General features: G+C 41.2%; 1 protein-coding gene across 4 annotated transcripts in view; it reads left to right on the plus strand.

Annotated features, from left to right (window-relative positions):
- The window catches only part of MED14 (mediator complex subunit 14), a 74,725-nt gene that overhangs the window by 48,918 nt on the left and 10,403 nt on the right, over positions 1-15,404 (plus strand). For 2 of the 4 annotated variants that reach the window (XM_030834933.2, XM_030834936.2), the window contains 7 exons: positions 3,383-3,523; positions 5,083-5,194; positions 8,190-8,321; positions 10,295-10,477; positions 11,395-11,630; positions 13,707-13,886; positions 13,985-14,092. In XM_030834933.2, the coding sequence (XP_030690793.1) occupies positions 3,383-3,523; positions 5,083-5,194; positions 8,190-8,321; positions 10,295-10,477; positions 11,395-11,630; positions 13,707-13,886; positions 13,985-14,092 (1,092 nt within the window). The other 2 variants (XM_030834935.2, XM_030834938.3) reach the window with 2 other exon arrangements.

A 15,404-nucleotide genomic window follows, 5' to 3' on the forward strand; every position in this document is an offset into this window, starting at 1 on the left:
GAGTCAAATAGTTCCAAATGGCCTGTTTTGAAAATTAGTCCCAGTCTTGCCAGTTTCCTACTCTGTTTTCCACTCTTATACAGTATAGCTCATTCTCGTGGTATTTACATCCTTACCTCTAAATAGCATGCTTTCATTGCTCTTTGCTGACTTCTTAGTTGAGGGCGTTATCTGACTCTCGTAATGGGAGATGAGGATTTAATTCTTTTTTAGTTCTTTCTTATATGCCCCTTCCCCTTTTCAGGCTGCTCCCAGTACCGATTCATCTTCTTTCTTTCCTCCAACCTTGTGATATGGTTAGGTAATTTTTCAGTGTTCACATTATTATGAGTATTTAACACTATTCTACCAAGCTTACTATGATTACTTTTCCTTTCTTGCTCAGCATTTATTTTCCTGGGAACTATTAATTAACTTTTTTGTTTCTTAGCTCTCTCTGTACTTATCACTAACTCAACCTTAAAGTCTCCCATGTATGTAACTCTCCCCTCAGTACGTTCACAAATCAGATACCTTACCAGTTTCATCTTGAAGACATCTCTTCCACAGTCCTCTGAACTCCAGTCTGGAATGGTAGCGCTCCAGACCTTTTGCCCAGTTTTGATTTAGGAATCTGCAGAAGGGTGGTGAAGCAGGAGATTCCTTCACTTCTCTCCTGTGTTGCGTGCCCTGTGGCTTGGACCCCACGTCTTGTTCTTGGTTTACTTCATTGTTTTGGTGGAATACTTTCTATGTAGCTCCCTGGGAGAAGATACATGGGAGGTTAATTTGAGACCTTGTATGTCGGAAAGCATCTTTAGTTTAGCGTCATCTAGTTGAGAGAGCGGCTAGGCGTAGAATTCTAGGTTGCAGTCATTTTCTGGAAGAATTTTGAAGACATTGCTCCATTGTGCCCTAGCTTCTGTTGTGACCATTGAGACATTTCATCCTGTTCCAGTTCTTGAACCTTATGTGACTAAGTGGACTCTTTCAGTCTGGAAACTTACATCCTTTTGTTGTGGGGAATTTCCTTGTGCTCTTCCTCGAGTCTTTTCCTTTGTGTTCACTGTTAGCTCTTTCTGCTACCCCTGCTATTCTGAAGTTGGGCATCCTGGACTTATCCTCTAATTTTCTTATCTTTCCTGTTTTTTATCTCTTTGTTTCTGGGAGATTTCCTCTTTTTTTTCCAATCCTTCTATTTTTCATTTCCATCAAGAATTTTTTTTTTGCCATCTTTTAAAAAAATTCCGAGAGCTCTTTTTGATTCTGAAAGTTCATTTTATGACGTCCTGTTCTATATGGCTGCATTATCTTCTCTTACCTCTTCCTACATAATCTCCATTTCATCCACCTTTTTTTGTTTTCATCTCTTTCATATTAGTAGTTTTCAAATATTAAGTGATTCTTAACTCTGTGCTTTTATTTAAAGGTGACACTTGCTGACTGTAATCTTCACTGCAGGATGATCTGCTTGGGCCATTTCATTGGGTAACTCCCAATGTCAGTAGCTTCAGGTCTTTTTGTTGGGCCAGTGTGAGTACCAAGAGAAGAGTATCAAGACTCTGCATAGCCGTTGTGCATCTGGCTCCCAATATTTGGCAAGTCAAATAAGAGAAGGAAACTAGTATTCTCAGCATTCAGTATGTAAACTTTAATCTCTATTTTTAGTATGGTACCCCTGCTGTCAATTGATCCTAGAGGTCCCCCCCTGCCCCCAATCAGAGACCTTCCACCTGGGTGGTAAAGGTCAGCCTAACTCAGTGGGAGTGCCAGAGGCTCTGGAGGGTTTCACTACTGTCTTTAAGACGTTTCACCCAGTCCTCTGCTCTTAGTCTGTTTCATTTCCATTTCCAGGGGTATCTGATGCTGCCAGTTCCTGTGTATCTTGGAGATCTGGATGGAAATAGCTTTGCTTCTTGGCTTTCCCCACTGCTTGCTTAAGAAGAAACTTCCTCACATCAGATAGTTCAGTTACCACTCAACCATCTGCTCTGCAACCTCCTAGAATTTATTGCTATTTCTCTCTTATCCCATTCTTTTTGTCTTGGTGACTTACTGCTTAAAAAAATTTTTTTAGGAGCTTCAGTGGGGTGTTGAGAGAAGATGAAATGTGTGTTGTGAATAATCTATTATCTTTAATTAGAAATCAGACTTTGTACCTTTAAAAGCTTTTCAGTAATTCTGATAAGCTTGTAATCTATATTTTTGAAGATTGGGAAGGTGGAGCATATTAAAGAGAATCTGGGACTTCCCTGGTGGTGCAGTGGTTAAGAATCCGCCTGCCAATGCAGGGGACACGGGTCCGAGCCCTGGTCCAGGAAGATCCCACATGCCGTGGAGCAGCTAAGCCCATGCGCCACAACTAATGAGCCTGCACTCTAAAGCCCGCGACCCACAACTACTGAGCCCACGTGCCACAACTACTGAAGCCTGTGCACCTAGAGCCCGTGCTCCACAACAAGAGAAGCCACCGCAATGAGAAGCCCGCGCACCGCAATGAAGAGTAGTCCCCACTCACCGCAACTAGAGAAAGCCTGCACGCAGCAACAAAGACCCGACACAGCCAAAAATAAATAAATAAATAAATGAAATTTACATTAAAAAGAAAAGAGGGGCTTCCCTGGTGGCGCAGTGGTTGAGAGTCCGCCTGCCCGTTCAGGGGACACGGGTTCGTGCCCCGGTCCAGGAGGATCCCACATGCCGCGAAGCGGCTGGGCCCGTGAGCCATGGCCGCTGGGCCTGCACGTCCGGAGCCCGTGCTCTGCAACGGGAGAGGCCGCAGTGGTGAGAGGCCCGCGTATCGCAAAAAAAAAAAAAAAAAAAAGAGAGAATCTGTTCTTGAGACACAAATTCTGGTAGCCTTGCTTAATTTTAGATGACATAACCTATAAAACAAGACTGTCCCACTCTTGATGTTTAAGATTAAGTCACATAAAATAAAAAGGGAAAAGGTGGCTTAGTTTCTTTATTCAGCTTTCCTCTTTCATATTTTCTGGCTTAAAAAGTGAGAACTCTCACTAAATAGGAAGTTTTCCGAGTCATTGAAGTTACTTATATGCCTACCATACAACTTTTTATTCTTTTCCACGTTTTTGATTCAGAAATTAATAAGAAAATATTTTGGCCAGGGTGAACTTCTTTCTTCAACTTTTTGCTCACACAATAACATTTTAACTTAGATGTTATTTTTATTGTTGTGTTTAACTTTTCCTCAATTTTCCCCCTTTCTTCAAATTGATCACTCTCTCTTCTAGGTTGGCCTAACAATAGTGGCCACGTGTCAAACTTATATTTCAGATAATGGACATAATATGTTTGTTTCTGTTAACACATTCTCAGTGATTAAGAATATCTTACTAAAGTTAGGTAAAATAATCTAAATTTTACCTGTTTATATCCATAGACATTCCTGAATATGTTTGTTGACAGCAATCAGGATGCTCGAAGAAGGTCTGTAAATGAGGATGATAATCCCCCTTCTCCCATTGGAGGAGATATGATGGATTCTTTAATCTCACAACTCCAGCCACCACCCCAGCAACAGGTGATGTCTAGCTGCCATTCCAAACGGTGTCATATTTGTGTTACTTAACAGGTTCCATAGGTGGCTCTGCTTCTTTGCTGAAAGGCAAGGAGGTCCTTGGTGGACCCGAGATGCCCAAGAAATTCATATGAAGAAGTAGTGACAGAGGGAGACAGGAGGAGGCTTCTAGTGATGGGAAGTAAATAGTACCAGAAACAGCATTAACATCAGACTCCCGCACTTAAAATAATGTCAGGTGATCACCCATGTGGTCACAAAAGATGATGTCCAAATGGCCAGTAAGCACAGAAAAGGTGAACAGTGTCATCTGGCATCACAGAATTATACATTAAAGCCACAGTGAGATAATACCCCCATACCCACAGAAATGTCTTTAAGGAAAAGAAAATTGATAGTCCTTGCCAACATTTGGTATTAGGACCATCTGAAACTCTCATTTACTACTGGAAGGTGTATAAAATGGTACAGCTACCTTGCAGTGGTGTTCAGCATTATTCCAGAGTGCTAAGGCTGAACATTATGCATGCCTGATTTAACAGTTCTACCTTGGGTGTATATGCAACAGAAATGCAGCCAAAAAACACAGGAATGTTCATAGCAGCATTATTTACACAAAACATTGTAAACAACCCAAATATCCGGCAACAGTAGAATGAGTGAGTAAACGGGGGTATATTCATACAGTGGAATACTTCACAGAAATGAAAAAAGCTATTGCTGCATGCAACGAAATGATGAATTTCACTGACGTAATGTTGAACAAAAGAAGCCAGACGCTAATGAGTACATTCAGTATTTATATGAGATGCAAAAAACAGGCAAAACCAAGCTTGAGTGATGGAAGTCAGAGTTTGGGGAGGCGACAGAGACTTGGAAGGTGGGTGAGGGAGGCCTCTGGGGTTCTGGTAATGTCCTTCAGTACCTTGATCTATGTGGCAGTTACACTTATAGAAGCTCATCAGACTATACATTTAAGAGTCGTGTGCTTTATGTGATTCATACCTCAAGTTAAAAACATAGACTAGGAAGAATTACATTGTCATTACTGGAGATGAAGGTGAAGGTGAGTAGAGATCAGGCTGAACTACCATATTTCACTGACTCTAAAACTCCACCAAATGCATTGTTTTTATGTACCGCCCGAAACAACACTGCCAGTGCAACTACGACATGCCATGAATTGGAAGACACACACTGATTTCAGAGATGTTAAAATATGGGGAAAATTTATCTTAGAATCAGTCAAATGGTAGATAAATAATATAGATAAGTCAGTTATGTGGTAGATAAAATGAGCAAAAAACATCTTGGGGGCTATAAGCAGTGGTAGTGCAAGGTCAGGAATGAGAATGTTGCTATTTTTAAAACATTTTGAAAGGAAGTTTTTTAAAACTTGCATTATTGATGTGAATTTTGGGCATTTTCATACCTCACCTTTCCTATTTGGTAACCAGGGATGTGTGTAAATGTCAACACTGTAGCTCTTTATTGGGGAAAGCCACACTCACATAACCTGCATGGTTGGCCATTTTACCAACATGGAATGTTCTTCTTTTCAGCCATTTCCAAAGCAGCCAGGATCATCAGGCGCTTATCCTCTAACTTCGCCCCCTACATCTTATCACAGCACAGTTAACCAGTCTCCCTCTATGATGCACACACAGTCTCCAGGTAAGATATTACTTATTCTCTTGTTGTGTTCAACTTTCAGATCCAAAATAGACAACACGCATACACACACGCACACACACCGTGAGAAATACTACAGATGTAGCCGTAGATGTCAGAGGGAACTGCTTTGCTAGTCCGTGGCTGGATATTTGCCATTCATTCATTATGGCAGGGTTGTGAAATCTATGTTCATGATTCAGGAGCACTTTGAAAAGGTTTGAGTTAAGTGGAGTTGTTGTCACCCAGAGCCAGACTCATGGCGCAACTCCAAGAATCACAACGTGATCTATGTCAGAGGTCGACACGCTAAGGCCTGTGGGCCACATCCTATCCACCACCTGGTTTTGTAAATAGTTTCATCGGAACACAGCCACATCCATTTATGTAGTGTCTGTGGCTGCTTTCCCGCTACGACGACCCGTTTCAGAAAAGCCCCCTTACAGAAGGAGTTGGCAGAGCCCAGGTGTATGTGAACAGTGCCCCACCTCAGAGTCAGGCAGGCCACAACCTACTTGTCTGAACAAGATGGCTCTGTTGGCGACCCCACGAAGTACGCTGTAAAAACTGCTGGAGAGGGACTTCCCTGGCGGTCCAGTGGCTAAGACTTCGCCTTCCGATGCACGAAAGTGCAGGTTCGATCCCTGGTCGGGGAGCTAAGATCCCACATGCCTCGCGGTCAAAAAACCAACATATAAAACAGAAGCAATATTGTAACAAGTTCAATAAAGACTTTAAAAATGGTCCACATCAAAAAAAATCTTAAAAAAAAAATTGCGGGAGAATGCCAAATTTTGACTTTTAACAGAACAATTAATTCGTTGGTTTGTCTTAAGTGGTTGCTCTGTGTCTAATGCTGCACGGTGCTGGGGATTCAGCAGTGAGCCCGATAGCAGTCCTGCTTCTCGAGCTTACCTTCTAGCAAGGAGCACTGGTATCGGATTTTTAGCGTAGATGAGCCCTTCCCTGCTCATCAGAGATGGTGGGACCCCAGGTGAAGACTTGGAAGTCATTGTCGTGTCATTGAAGGCCCCTGAACCCTGAGCTGGTGGGAGACTCAGACCCTGTGAAGCTCCGACAGTAGACAGTGTGGGAGCCTGAGGAGGAGCAGCTGGGGAGCAAGGGGGAGAACGGGAAGCGGGGTCCCAGCACCCGAGGGGAGGGAGTTTCTAGGATGTGGGTTGAGACTGGTTTCGTATAGAAGGAAGGAGAGATGATTATTTTGAAATAATTTTAGTAGCAGACAGGTATATAGTGCTTCCTGTGTGCCAAGCCCTGTTCTAAGCACTTTACCCGTTTAAGCCCTAGGCATTAAACGGGTAATGCCTAGGGATTAAACAAATTAAACGAATTCGTTTAATCCCTAGGGAATAAACGGTTAAACGAATACCGAGGCATGGAGAAGTTAAGTCACTAGTCCAGATCACACAGCTAAATATGTAAATATAATACTTAAAGGTTAATCAAGTTGATTAACATTTATTGAATATCAATATGTTACTATTGAATTCATACTGTATTGAATTAGTACTGCATTAGATATTAATAGAACATTAAAAATATGAAATTCTCTTACATAGTAGAGAATTTGAAAGCTGCTGGTATTGAGGATAGTCATGGTAATGTAGCAAGTATTTTAATGTTGCACTGATAGTTTTGATAGCCATAGTCCCCACCCTTCATCATCCTAAATTAAAGCTAGTCCTGTGGCTAAATACCATCTTTAAGCTCATGTCTCCGAGTTTTTTATAGCTCCATCTAGGCCTCTCCCCCAAACTCGAGTCCTGTCTTTTCCAGCTAACTATTCAGCATTTCTATGTAGATGTTTAGTCAACATCTGAAACGCAGCATGGCTGAAACTGAATTCCTAACACCCCCCAACCCTGCCCTGTGCTGCTTCTCCCATAGGCACTGCATCTCAGCAGGTGGCAGCTTCTTCCTTCCTTCCTGTTACTTGGGCCAAAGCTGTAGGAGTCATGTTGGACTCCTCTTTCTCTCACACCCACAGTCAGTCAGTTACCGAATACTGTCAGCTCCATCTTCAGAATTTATCCAGAATCTAACCACCTTCACCATCTCAGCCTTCACCCTTTCCCGGGTCATTAGCCATCCCTCACCTGGGTAATTGCAGTTGCCTCTAACTGGTTTCGCTGCCTCCTGCCCTATAGTCTGTTTTTCAACAGCAGCTAGAGTGATCCTTCTGGAACAGAAGTTAGGTCATGACTCCTCTGCTCCAGACTCTGCAGTGGCCTCCCATCTCATTCAGGGTAAACCCTAAGTCCTTAGAGTGGCCTACAAGTCCCTGTGTGATCTGGGACCCTCCTCCCACCTCTCTGACCTGATCGTCTTCCGTTCCCCGCTCCCCGCCTTGCTCACGCTGCTCCAGCCACACTGGCCTCCCCCTGTTATTTATAACTGCTGCTACCATTGGGGCCTTTGCACTAGCTCTTCTGATCCTTCACTTCATGTCTCAGCCCACAATAGCCCCTTCTCAGAGAGGTCCCTGGTTGCTCTATATAAAGAACAGCACCCACCTCCACCACTACACGATATAGCCCCCTTACCTTGCCCTGTTTTTCTCCATAGCACTTAGCATAACCTGACATATATTTGTTTGTCTTTCTCATTATACTAGAATATAAACTCCATGAGGGCAGGATTTTTTGTCTCTTGTTAACTGCTGCATCCCCAGTACCTACAACAATGCTTGGCATGAAATTGATGTTCATGCCTACTTGTTGAATGAGTGAGTGAGTGGATAAAAAAGTACACTGGCTTTTTTTTTTTAAACATCAGTCAATATAAGAGCTAGAATTTGGACCCCATGGAATTGATGTCTCTCTTTTTCCATACTGAAATTGTTCCAGTTTTTCTTTGTGCTACTTACGGGAGCTTTACTACTTGTTTCTTTAGTCTGTAGAGAGTCTTAACTCGGGGTCCTTGGACAGGACATAATACGTGTCCTGCAAGATCATCTATAATTATTTTCCTTTATTAGGAAATCTGCATGCCGCCAGCTCCCCCAGTGGGGCTTTGAGAGCCCCATCACCAGCATCATTTGTTCCAACTCCTCCCCCTTCCTCGCATGGAATCTCAATAGGACCAGGGGCCAGTTTTGCTAGTCCACATGGTGAGTCCATACCGGAAATTGCTAGAACATAAGAGTTTGATGTGAAAGTAGTTTTTGTTAAATAAGTTTTTGTTAAATAAATTTTCTTTTTGCAAAATTAGCACTTGTGTATTGGGGAAATAGCGAAAGAAAGTACGTTTTTCCTGGGAATTCCCTGGTGGTCCAGTGGTTAGGACTCCGCGCTTCCACTGCAGGGGGCCCGGGTTCGGAACTAAGATCCCACGTGCCGCGGCCAAAAATAAGAATACGTTTTTCCTAATCACACAACGAAGAGATCTACCAGTTAGTCTGTCTGCTTCGCACTCTCTCTCCCCCTCACTCGGCCTGTCACGCACCCCCGCTTGCCTGCCTGCCCGCCCAAATCTCTGTTGCTCTATCTTGCTCTCTACCCATCTTCTTCTCTCCCCTTAAACACCACCCCCCACACACAAAATTGGGACCCTACCATATGTATTGTTTTGAGACTTGAGTTTTTTAACTCAAAAATTCTATTTTGAATTTGTTCAAAAAGAGAAAGAATAGAAGAGGTAGCCAGTGAGGTGTTTCCTTTCGAGTCCACCAACCACCTAGTTCTTCCTCCCAAAGGCATTTAGTGCTACTGATTTCTCGTGCATTCTTGGAGGGATGTCTTATGCGGATTGTTCTTCCCCCTCTCTTTTACACACATGGCAGCACACTGCACACCGTCTTCGGTGCCTTACGTTCGTCACTTAACTGTATCATGAATCCCGTGCCAAATCTGAACATAAAGAGCTTCCTCAGGTTTTACAGCTGTGTAGCATCTGTGATTTTTCCTCTTTACTATTAATATTTGCAGGAACATTTCTGTCAGTAAAAACTACGTCATCATACTAAATGGCTTCATAGTATCCCCTTGTCTGGGCATACCATGATTTAACCGTTCTCTTATTACGATACGTTTAGAATGTTTCTATTTTTTCACAACTGAAAATGGTGTCTTCTCTGCTCGCAGGATTATCTTCTTAGGTAAGTTCCTAGAAGTGGAATTGCTGTCTCAAAGGGTTTGAGAAATTCTAAAGCTTTTGAAACATACTGCAAATTGCTCACCTAAAAGGCCGTACCAATTTCCTCTAGTATTGTACAAGAATGTCTGTTTTCCTGCATCATTGCCAACAAGGGGTATTGTGATTTTTTAAAATCTTGGTCATTTTGATAGGTAAAAAATGGCATATTACTGTTCGATGTGTGGTTTTTTGATTATTAGTGAAGTTGAACTTTTTTTTATGTTCATTAGTCTTTCGTGTTTCTTATTGTACACCTGCCAGTTTATATCCTTTGCCTATATTCTTGTGTTTTTTCTTACCGATTTGTAAGATTTCTAAGTAAGGAACATTTATTCTCTGATATATGGTAGAAGTATTTTCTCATTTTGTCATTTGGTTACAAAGAGGTGTAAATAAGTTAAAAGTATCTGCAGGGTGAAATTTAAATATCAGATTGTTCAGGAGGTCACTGCTTTCAAAATTTGATTCTTGGTGCATTTCTTAGTCACTGTACCCTTTACTAAATAAAGAAAATGGAAAATTCCCTCTCTTCAGCCTTCTCTGAGTAGAATGAAAACATAATTTGTCAGGGTTAGTTTAAAAATATAAGATTTCTACCCTTAAAGGAGCTTTGAGATTTTTTTGCTTAATATTTTCAAACACAGTGTTTGTTATATAGTGTAAAGTAGATTGTTACATATTACACATCTTGGAGCTTGTGTAAAGGTAAATTTTATCCTTTCTCAGTATTTTTTTACCTTCCTAATTTTTTTGTCATGTTCAAAAGTACAAAAACTACACCAAATAGAGATTCAAATGTGCCATGTGCATCAGGCTTCAGTGAAATATCTTACTGAAAGACAAAATATCACCACGTGGGGTTTAAGCATTTGAATGTTGTCAGCTATTTAATAGCTTTTCAGCTATTAAAATATAGGTTTTGAAAACCATTTGTTTACTTGTTTACAGGAACCCTGGACCCTAGTTCTCCATACACTATGGTGTCACCAAGTGGACGAGCAGGGAACTGGCCAGGGTCTCCTCAAGTGTCTGGCCCCTCACCAGCAACACGCATGCCTGGGATGTCACCAGCCAACCCATCACTACATTCTCCAGTTCCAGATGCTTCTCATTCCCCTCGAGCTGGAACAAGTGAGTGTCATCGACACTTTTATGTTAGCTTTTAGAATAACATAAATGACCTGTTTTAATCATTCTATCCTCAACCTCGCATTTGAAAGTCATGACTTAATAAGGATACTCAGTAACTTAAACTTTTACCCATTTAGTAAATTAGTTGTAACAGTAGTTAAATTTGTAAAAGTCGGGCAAAATGTAAGAAAGGAGAATGTCTCCTCCAGAAGTCTTCTGAGGTGAACCCTGTACCTCTGTTATGACTACTAACTTAGCTGCACTACTAGACCTTAAAAGATACCTAAAGGTAACTGACAAGGTTATGCAAATTAACACAGAAAAGAAGAATTGTACACATATGTTCATTAGCTTTTGCCATTGTGACTTTTAGTGGCTTAAAACAACAATCATATGTTCGCTCGCTGTTCTGCAGATTGGCAATTTGGGCTGAGCCCAGCTGGGTGATTCTTCCAGGCTCTGCTGGGCTCACTCATGCATCTGTGGTCAGCTCCTGGGTTGGCTGGGGCCTGGCTTCTCTCTGCTTCTTGTGGTCTCATACTTGACCATGGGCTTGCTCACCTGGGGCTAGACAGAATTCCAAGAGAGTCAGTAAAAGCCTAGGCCTGCAGCTGGCACTGTGTCATTTCCACTGCATTCTGTAGGCCACAGCAAGTCACAAGGCCAGCCCAGATCCCAAGTAAAGAAGTAGACCCCACTCCTTGAAGGAACTGCTGCAAAGTCACACTGCAAGGGACCTGGCTGCAGGGAGGAGAATAACTGTAAGGAAACTAATATGTGATTGTTAACACCACAGGGAGTAACGGAAACAGTATGGATTGCTATAGAAAAGTAAAGGTGTTTAATAAAAGCAAAACAGGGAACAACGAGATTGTGTGTATTTGTAAAAAAAAAAATGACGTTTTCCTTCCCAAAAGGTTCCCAAACGATGCCCACAAACATGCCTCCACCTCGTAAACTACCTCAGCGCTCCTGGGCGGCCTCCATCCCTACCATCCTCACTCACAGTGCCTTGAATATTTTACTGCTGCCCTCTCCAACGCCAGGCCTCGTGCCCGGCCTAGCAGGTAGTTACCTTTGTTCTCCGCTTGAGAGATTCCTTGGATCCGTCATCATGAGACGACACCTTCAAAGAATTATTCAACAAGAAACGGTATGTGGGTACCTGCTGAATTCCTAAGTGGTGATTGTCAAAGCAGGTGCTAAGTTGCTTCCTAGAGTAGGATCTGAACTGAAGTGCTATTCCCTCACCTCCTTTAACCAGCCTGTTAGCATTGTGTTTTGCCCTCCACCCTAGCATTAAAAATGGATCCACTATTTTCTTTTCCATTCTTACATTAACAAATTCCTTCACTTATAATTTGCCATACTGTGGCTATCATGGACCTGGGGATAGGTCCCCACGATACCGTAGAACAAGTGCACCCAGGATCTGACTTTGGTAGAGAATAGCATACGAGGAACTATTTGCCCTCTGGAATGCTTCTGCAGGCAGGCTGAATCGGAATCTGTGATCGTGAAATTATCTATGATCACAAGGATGAGAGCTACTTTTTAAATACACGAGCGATTGGGGATTTCCATGGCGGTCCAGTGGCTAAGACGTGCTTCCAGTGCACAGGGCCTGGGTTCGATCCCTAGTCAGGGAACTAGATTCTACATGCTGCAACTAAGACCTGGCACAGCCAGAATAAATAAATAAATAAGTATTTTAAAAAAAACACATGAGCAACTGAATTGATTTAAAACTCTTATAGAAAAAGACTTCTATCCTGTGGTGATACCTTAGGAGACAGTTCAGAGTTGAGAGCACCAGTTCTATAGTCAGGCTACCCCAGTTTGTAGCCAGCCCACGCCACTGGCTGGTACGAGCTTCGGCACATTTCTTCACCTTGTTTGATACTAGTAGATAGTAGTATCCGCCTAACTCACAACAGTTGTGGAAATTTGAGATAACTTCATATAAAACCTTTACATAATGTTTTGGTATTCAGTTACATATTATTTATAATAATTATTATTGATATTTATGTTAATGAGGTAGTCAGAATGGTGAACGTTTAAAATAGCCTCACCACAGATGGCGCCAAGCTATTTTGCAACCTTTATATTCAAATTTGAAAGAAAGAAAAGTTTTCACGTAAGTTGAAATAAATTAGCATTCAAAAGTTATCATCAGACCTGTGATCTAGCCTCACCTCTGCCACTTAACAGCCATGTAAGCTTTCAGCCCTTTGAACCTCATTTTGCTCATCTGCATAATCAGCATATTAGGCTAGTGCAGAGGTCAGTAAACTATGGGCCTGGAGGCCAAGTCCTGCCCTCCACCTGTTTTTGTAAAGTTTCATTGGAACACAGCCACACGCATTCAATTGCATATTGTCTATGGGTGGTTGCAGCAGAGACCATAGAACCTCAAATATTTACCAACCCCTGGCCTAGCATATCGTCCCAGTCCAGATCTAACATTTTGTAATTGAACTCTTTATTCTTTCTTCCTACTGGATCTCTTTTTTAAAACTTATTGTGGACAATTTTAAGCATATACAAAAGTAGAGAGAATTATATAATAAACCTGTCTGTTCTCATCACCCACCTTCAACACAGTGAACTCACACTAACATTGTTTCACCTATAACTCCTCCTCCCAGATTGTTTGACAGCAAATTCCTCACATCATTTCATCCATAGTTTCTTTATCATCAGATTTCTAATTGGTGTCCAGATTTCCCAAGTTGTCACAGGTTTTACCATCTGAATCAAAATCCATACATGTTCTTAAGTCCTTTCTAAACAATAGGTTCCCCCTCCATTTCTCATTAGATAATGTATTTGTTGAAGAAGCCATATCATTTGTCCTGTGGAGTTTCTCAGTCTGGATCTTGCTGATTGCATCCCTTTGGAATCATCTAACATGTTCTTTTGACCTCCATATTTCTGTAATATTGATCAACCCTGTGGATCTGACTACTGAATTCAGGCTCAAGCTGGTTGTGGTTTTGATAGGTGGTGTTATGTTCTTCCATCAGGAGACACATAATGTCTGATTGCCTCTCTTTGCTATATGGTTAGCAATTGCTGGTGCCCAGTGCCTAGATACCTTTTTGTGGAACAGGTACCAACTTAGTTGTTTTCCTTTTGAAACATTTCTCTAGTTAACATTTCCATTTTCCCTTTGACTTACATATTATTTCACATGTTAATCTGATGCATGCTTCTTGTTTTTCAGCTACAGCTGATAAATTCCAATGAACCTGGAGTGATTATGTTTAAGACTGATGCGCTGAAATGCAGAGTAGCCCTTAGTCCCAAAACCAACCAAACACTTCAGCTGAAAGTGACACCCGAAAATGCAGGACAGTGGAAGCCTGATGAACTTCAAGTTTTAGAGAAATTCTTTGAAACAAGAGTATGTGTTTCTTAATGCATAATTTTAATACAGTCGGTGAAACAGAGGAGTCAAGGTAGAATGAAGAGTAACTTAACTTGCTTTATTTATCCTTGTAGGTTGCAGGACCGCCATTTAAAGCCAATACATTAATAGCTTTCACCAAGCTGTTAGGAGCTCCTACACACATCCTCAGGGACTGTGTGCATATTATGAAGCTAGAGTTGGTAAGTTACAGAGACACACAGACTTTTCTAGCCAGGTCGGTCTGAGGAGGTTGGAGTTGGTGGGAACAGTATATGTTGGTTTTCACCCATTTATGTTATGTACTTCATTTTTCTCTTGCATCCTTAATTTTTAACTTAAATTTTATTTGTCTTTGGGTAGGTAACACAATCCTCTTATATCTTTTGAATTTAGAACAAGGTGATACAGTGGGAAATTTCACATCCATCCCTATCCAGCCATCTAGTCCTCCTCCCCACAGGCAATCCAAGTTATCAGTGGCTTCTCTCTTATAAAAAGATACATTTAATATACTCTTCCTACTCCCAGATCATGAAATAATCCTCCCGTGGCTTCTCCTAATACTGTTACGGAATCATTTTGTAAACTACTTATATATTTGATCTATTTAAAATATATCTTGGGGTCAAACGGTGAGGTATGGGTCCAATTTTTTCAGATGCCCCCAACTGCCCTAATACCATTCATTGAAAAATCTGTCCTTTCTGTGGAGATTTTTTTTTTTTTTTACATCTTTACTTGATTACTGTACCTTTGTAGTATAGTCTGAAGTCAGGGAGCCTGATTCCTCTGGCTCCGTTTTTCTTTCCCAAGATTGCTTTGGCTGTTTGGGGTCTTTTGTGTTTCCATACAAATTGTGAAATTTTTTGTTCTAGTTCTGTGAAAAATGCCAGTGGTAGTTTGATAGGGATTGCATTGAATCTGTAGATTGCTTTGGGGAGTAGAGTCATTTTCACAATGTTGATCCTTCCAATCCAAGAACATGGTATATCTCTCCATCTATTTGTATCATCTTTAATGTCTTTCATCAGTGTCTTATAATTTTCTGCATACAGGTCTTTTTTTCTTGATGAGTCTGGCTAATGGTTTATCAATTTTGTTTATCTTCTCAAAGAACCAGCTTTTAGTTTTATTGATCTTTGCTATCATTTCCTTCATTTCTTTTTCATTTATTTCTGATCTCCTCTTTATGATTTCTTTCCTTCTGCTAACTTTGGGGGTTTTTGTTCTTCTTTCTCTAATTGCTTTTGGTTCAAGGTTAGGTTGTTTATTCGAGGTGTTTCCTGTTTCTTAAGGTAGGATTGTATTGCTATAAACTTCCCTCTTAGAACTGCTTTTGCTGCATCCCATAGGTTTTGGGTCGTCGTGTCTCCATTGTCATTTGTTTCTAGGTATTTTTTGATTTCCTCTTTGACTCCTTCAGTGATCACTTCGTTATTAAGTAGTGTATTGTTTAGCTTCCATGTGTTTGTATTTTTTACACATCTTTTCCTGTAATTGATATCTAGTCTC

Source organism: Globicephala melas, chromosome X (assembly GCF_963455315.2).
Source record: "Globicephala melas chromosome X, mGloMel1.2, whole genome shotgun sequence".
Taxonomy (NCBI): domain Eukaryota; kingdom Metazoa; phylum Chordata; class Mammalia; order Artiodactyla; family Delphinidae; genus Globicephala; species Globicephala melas.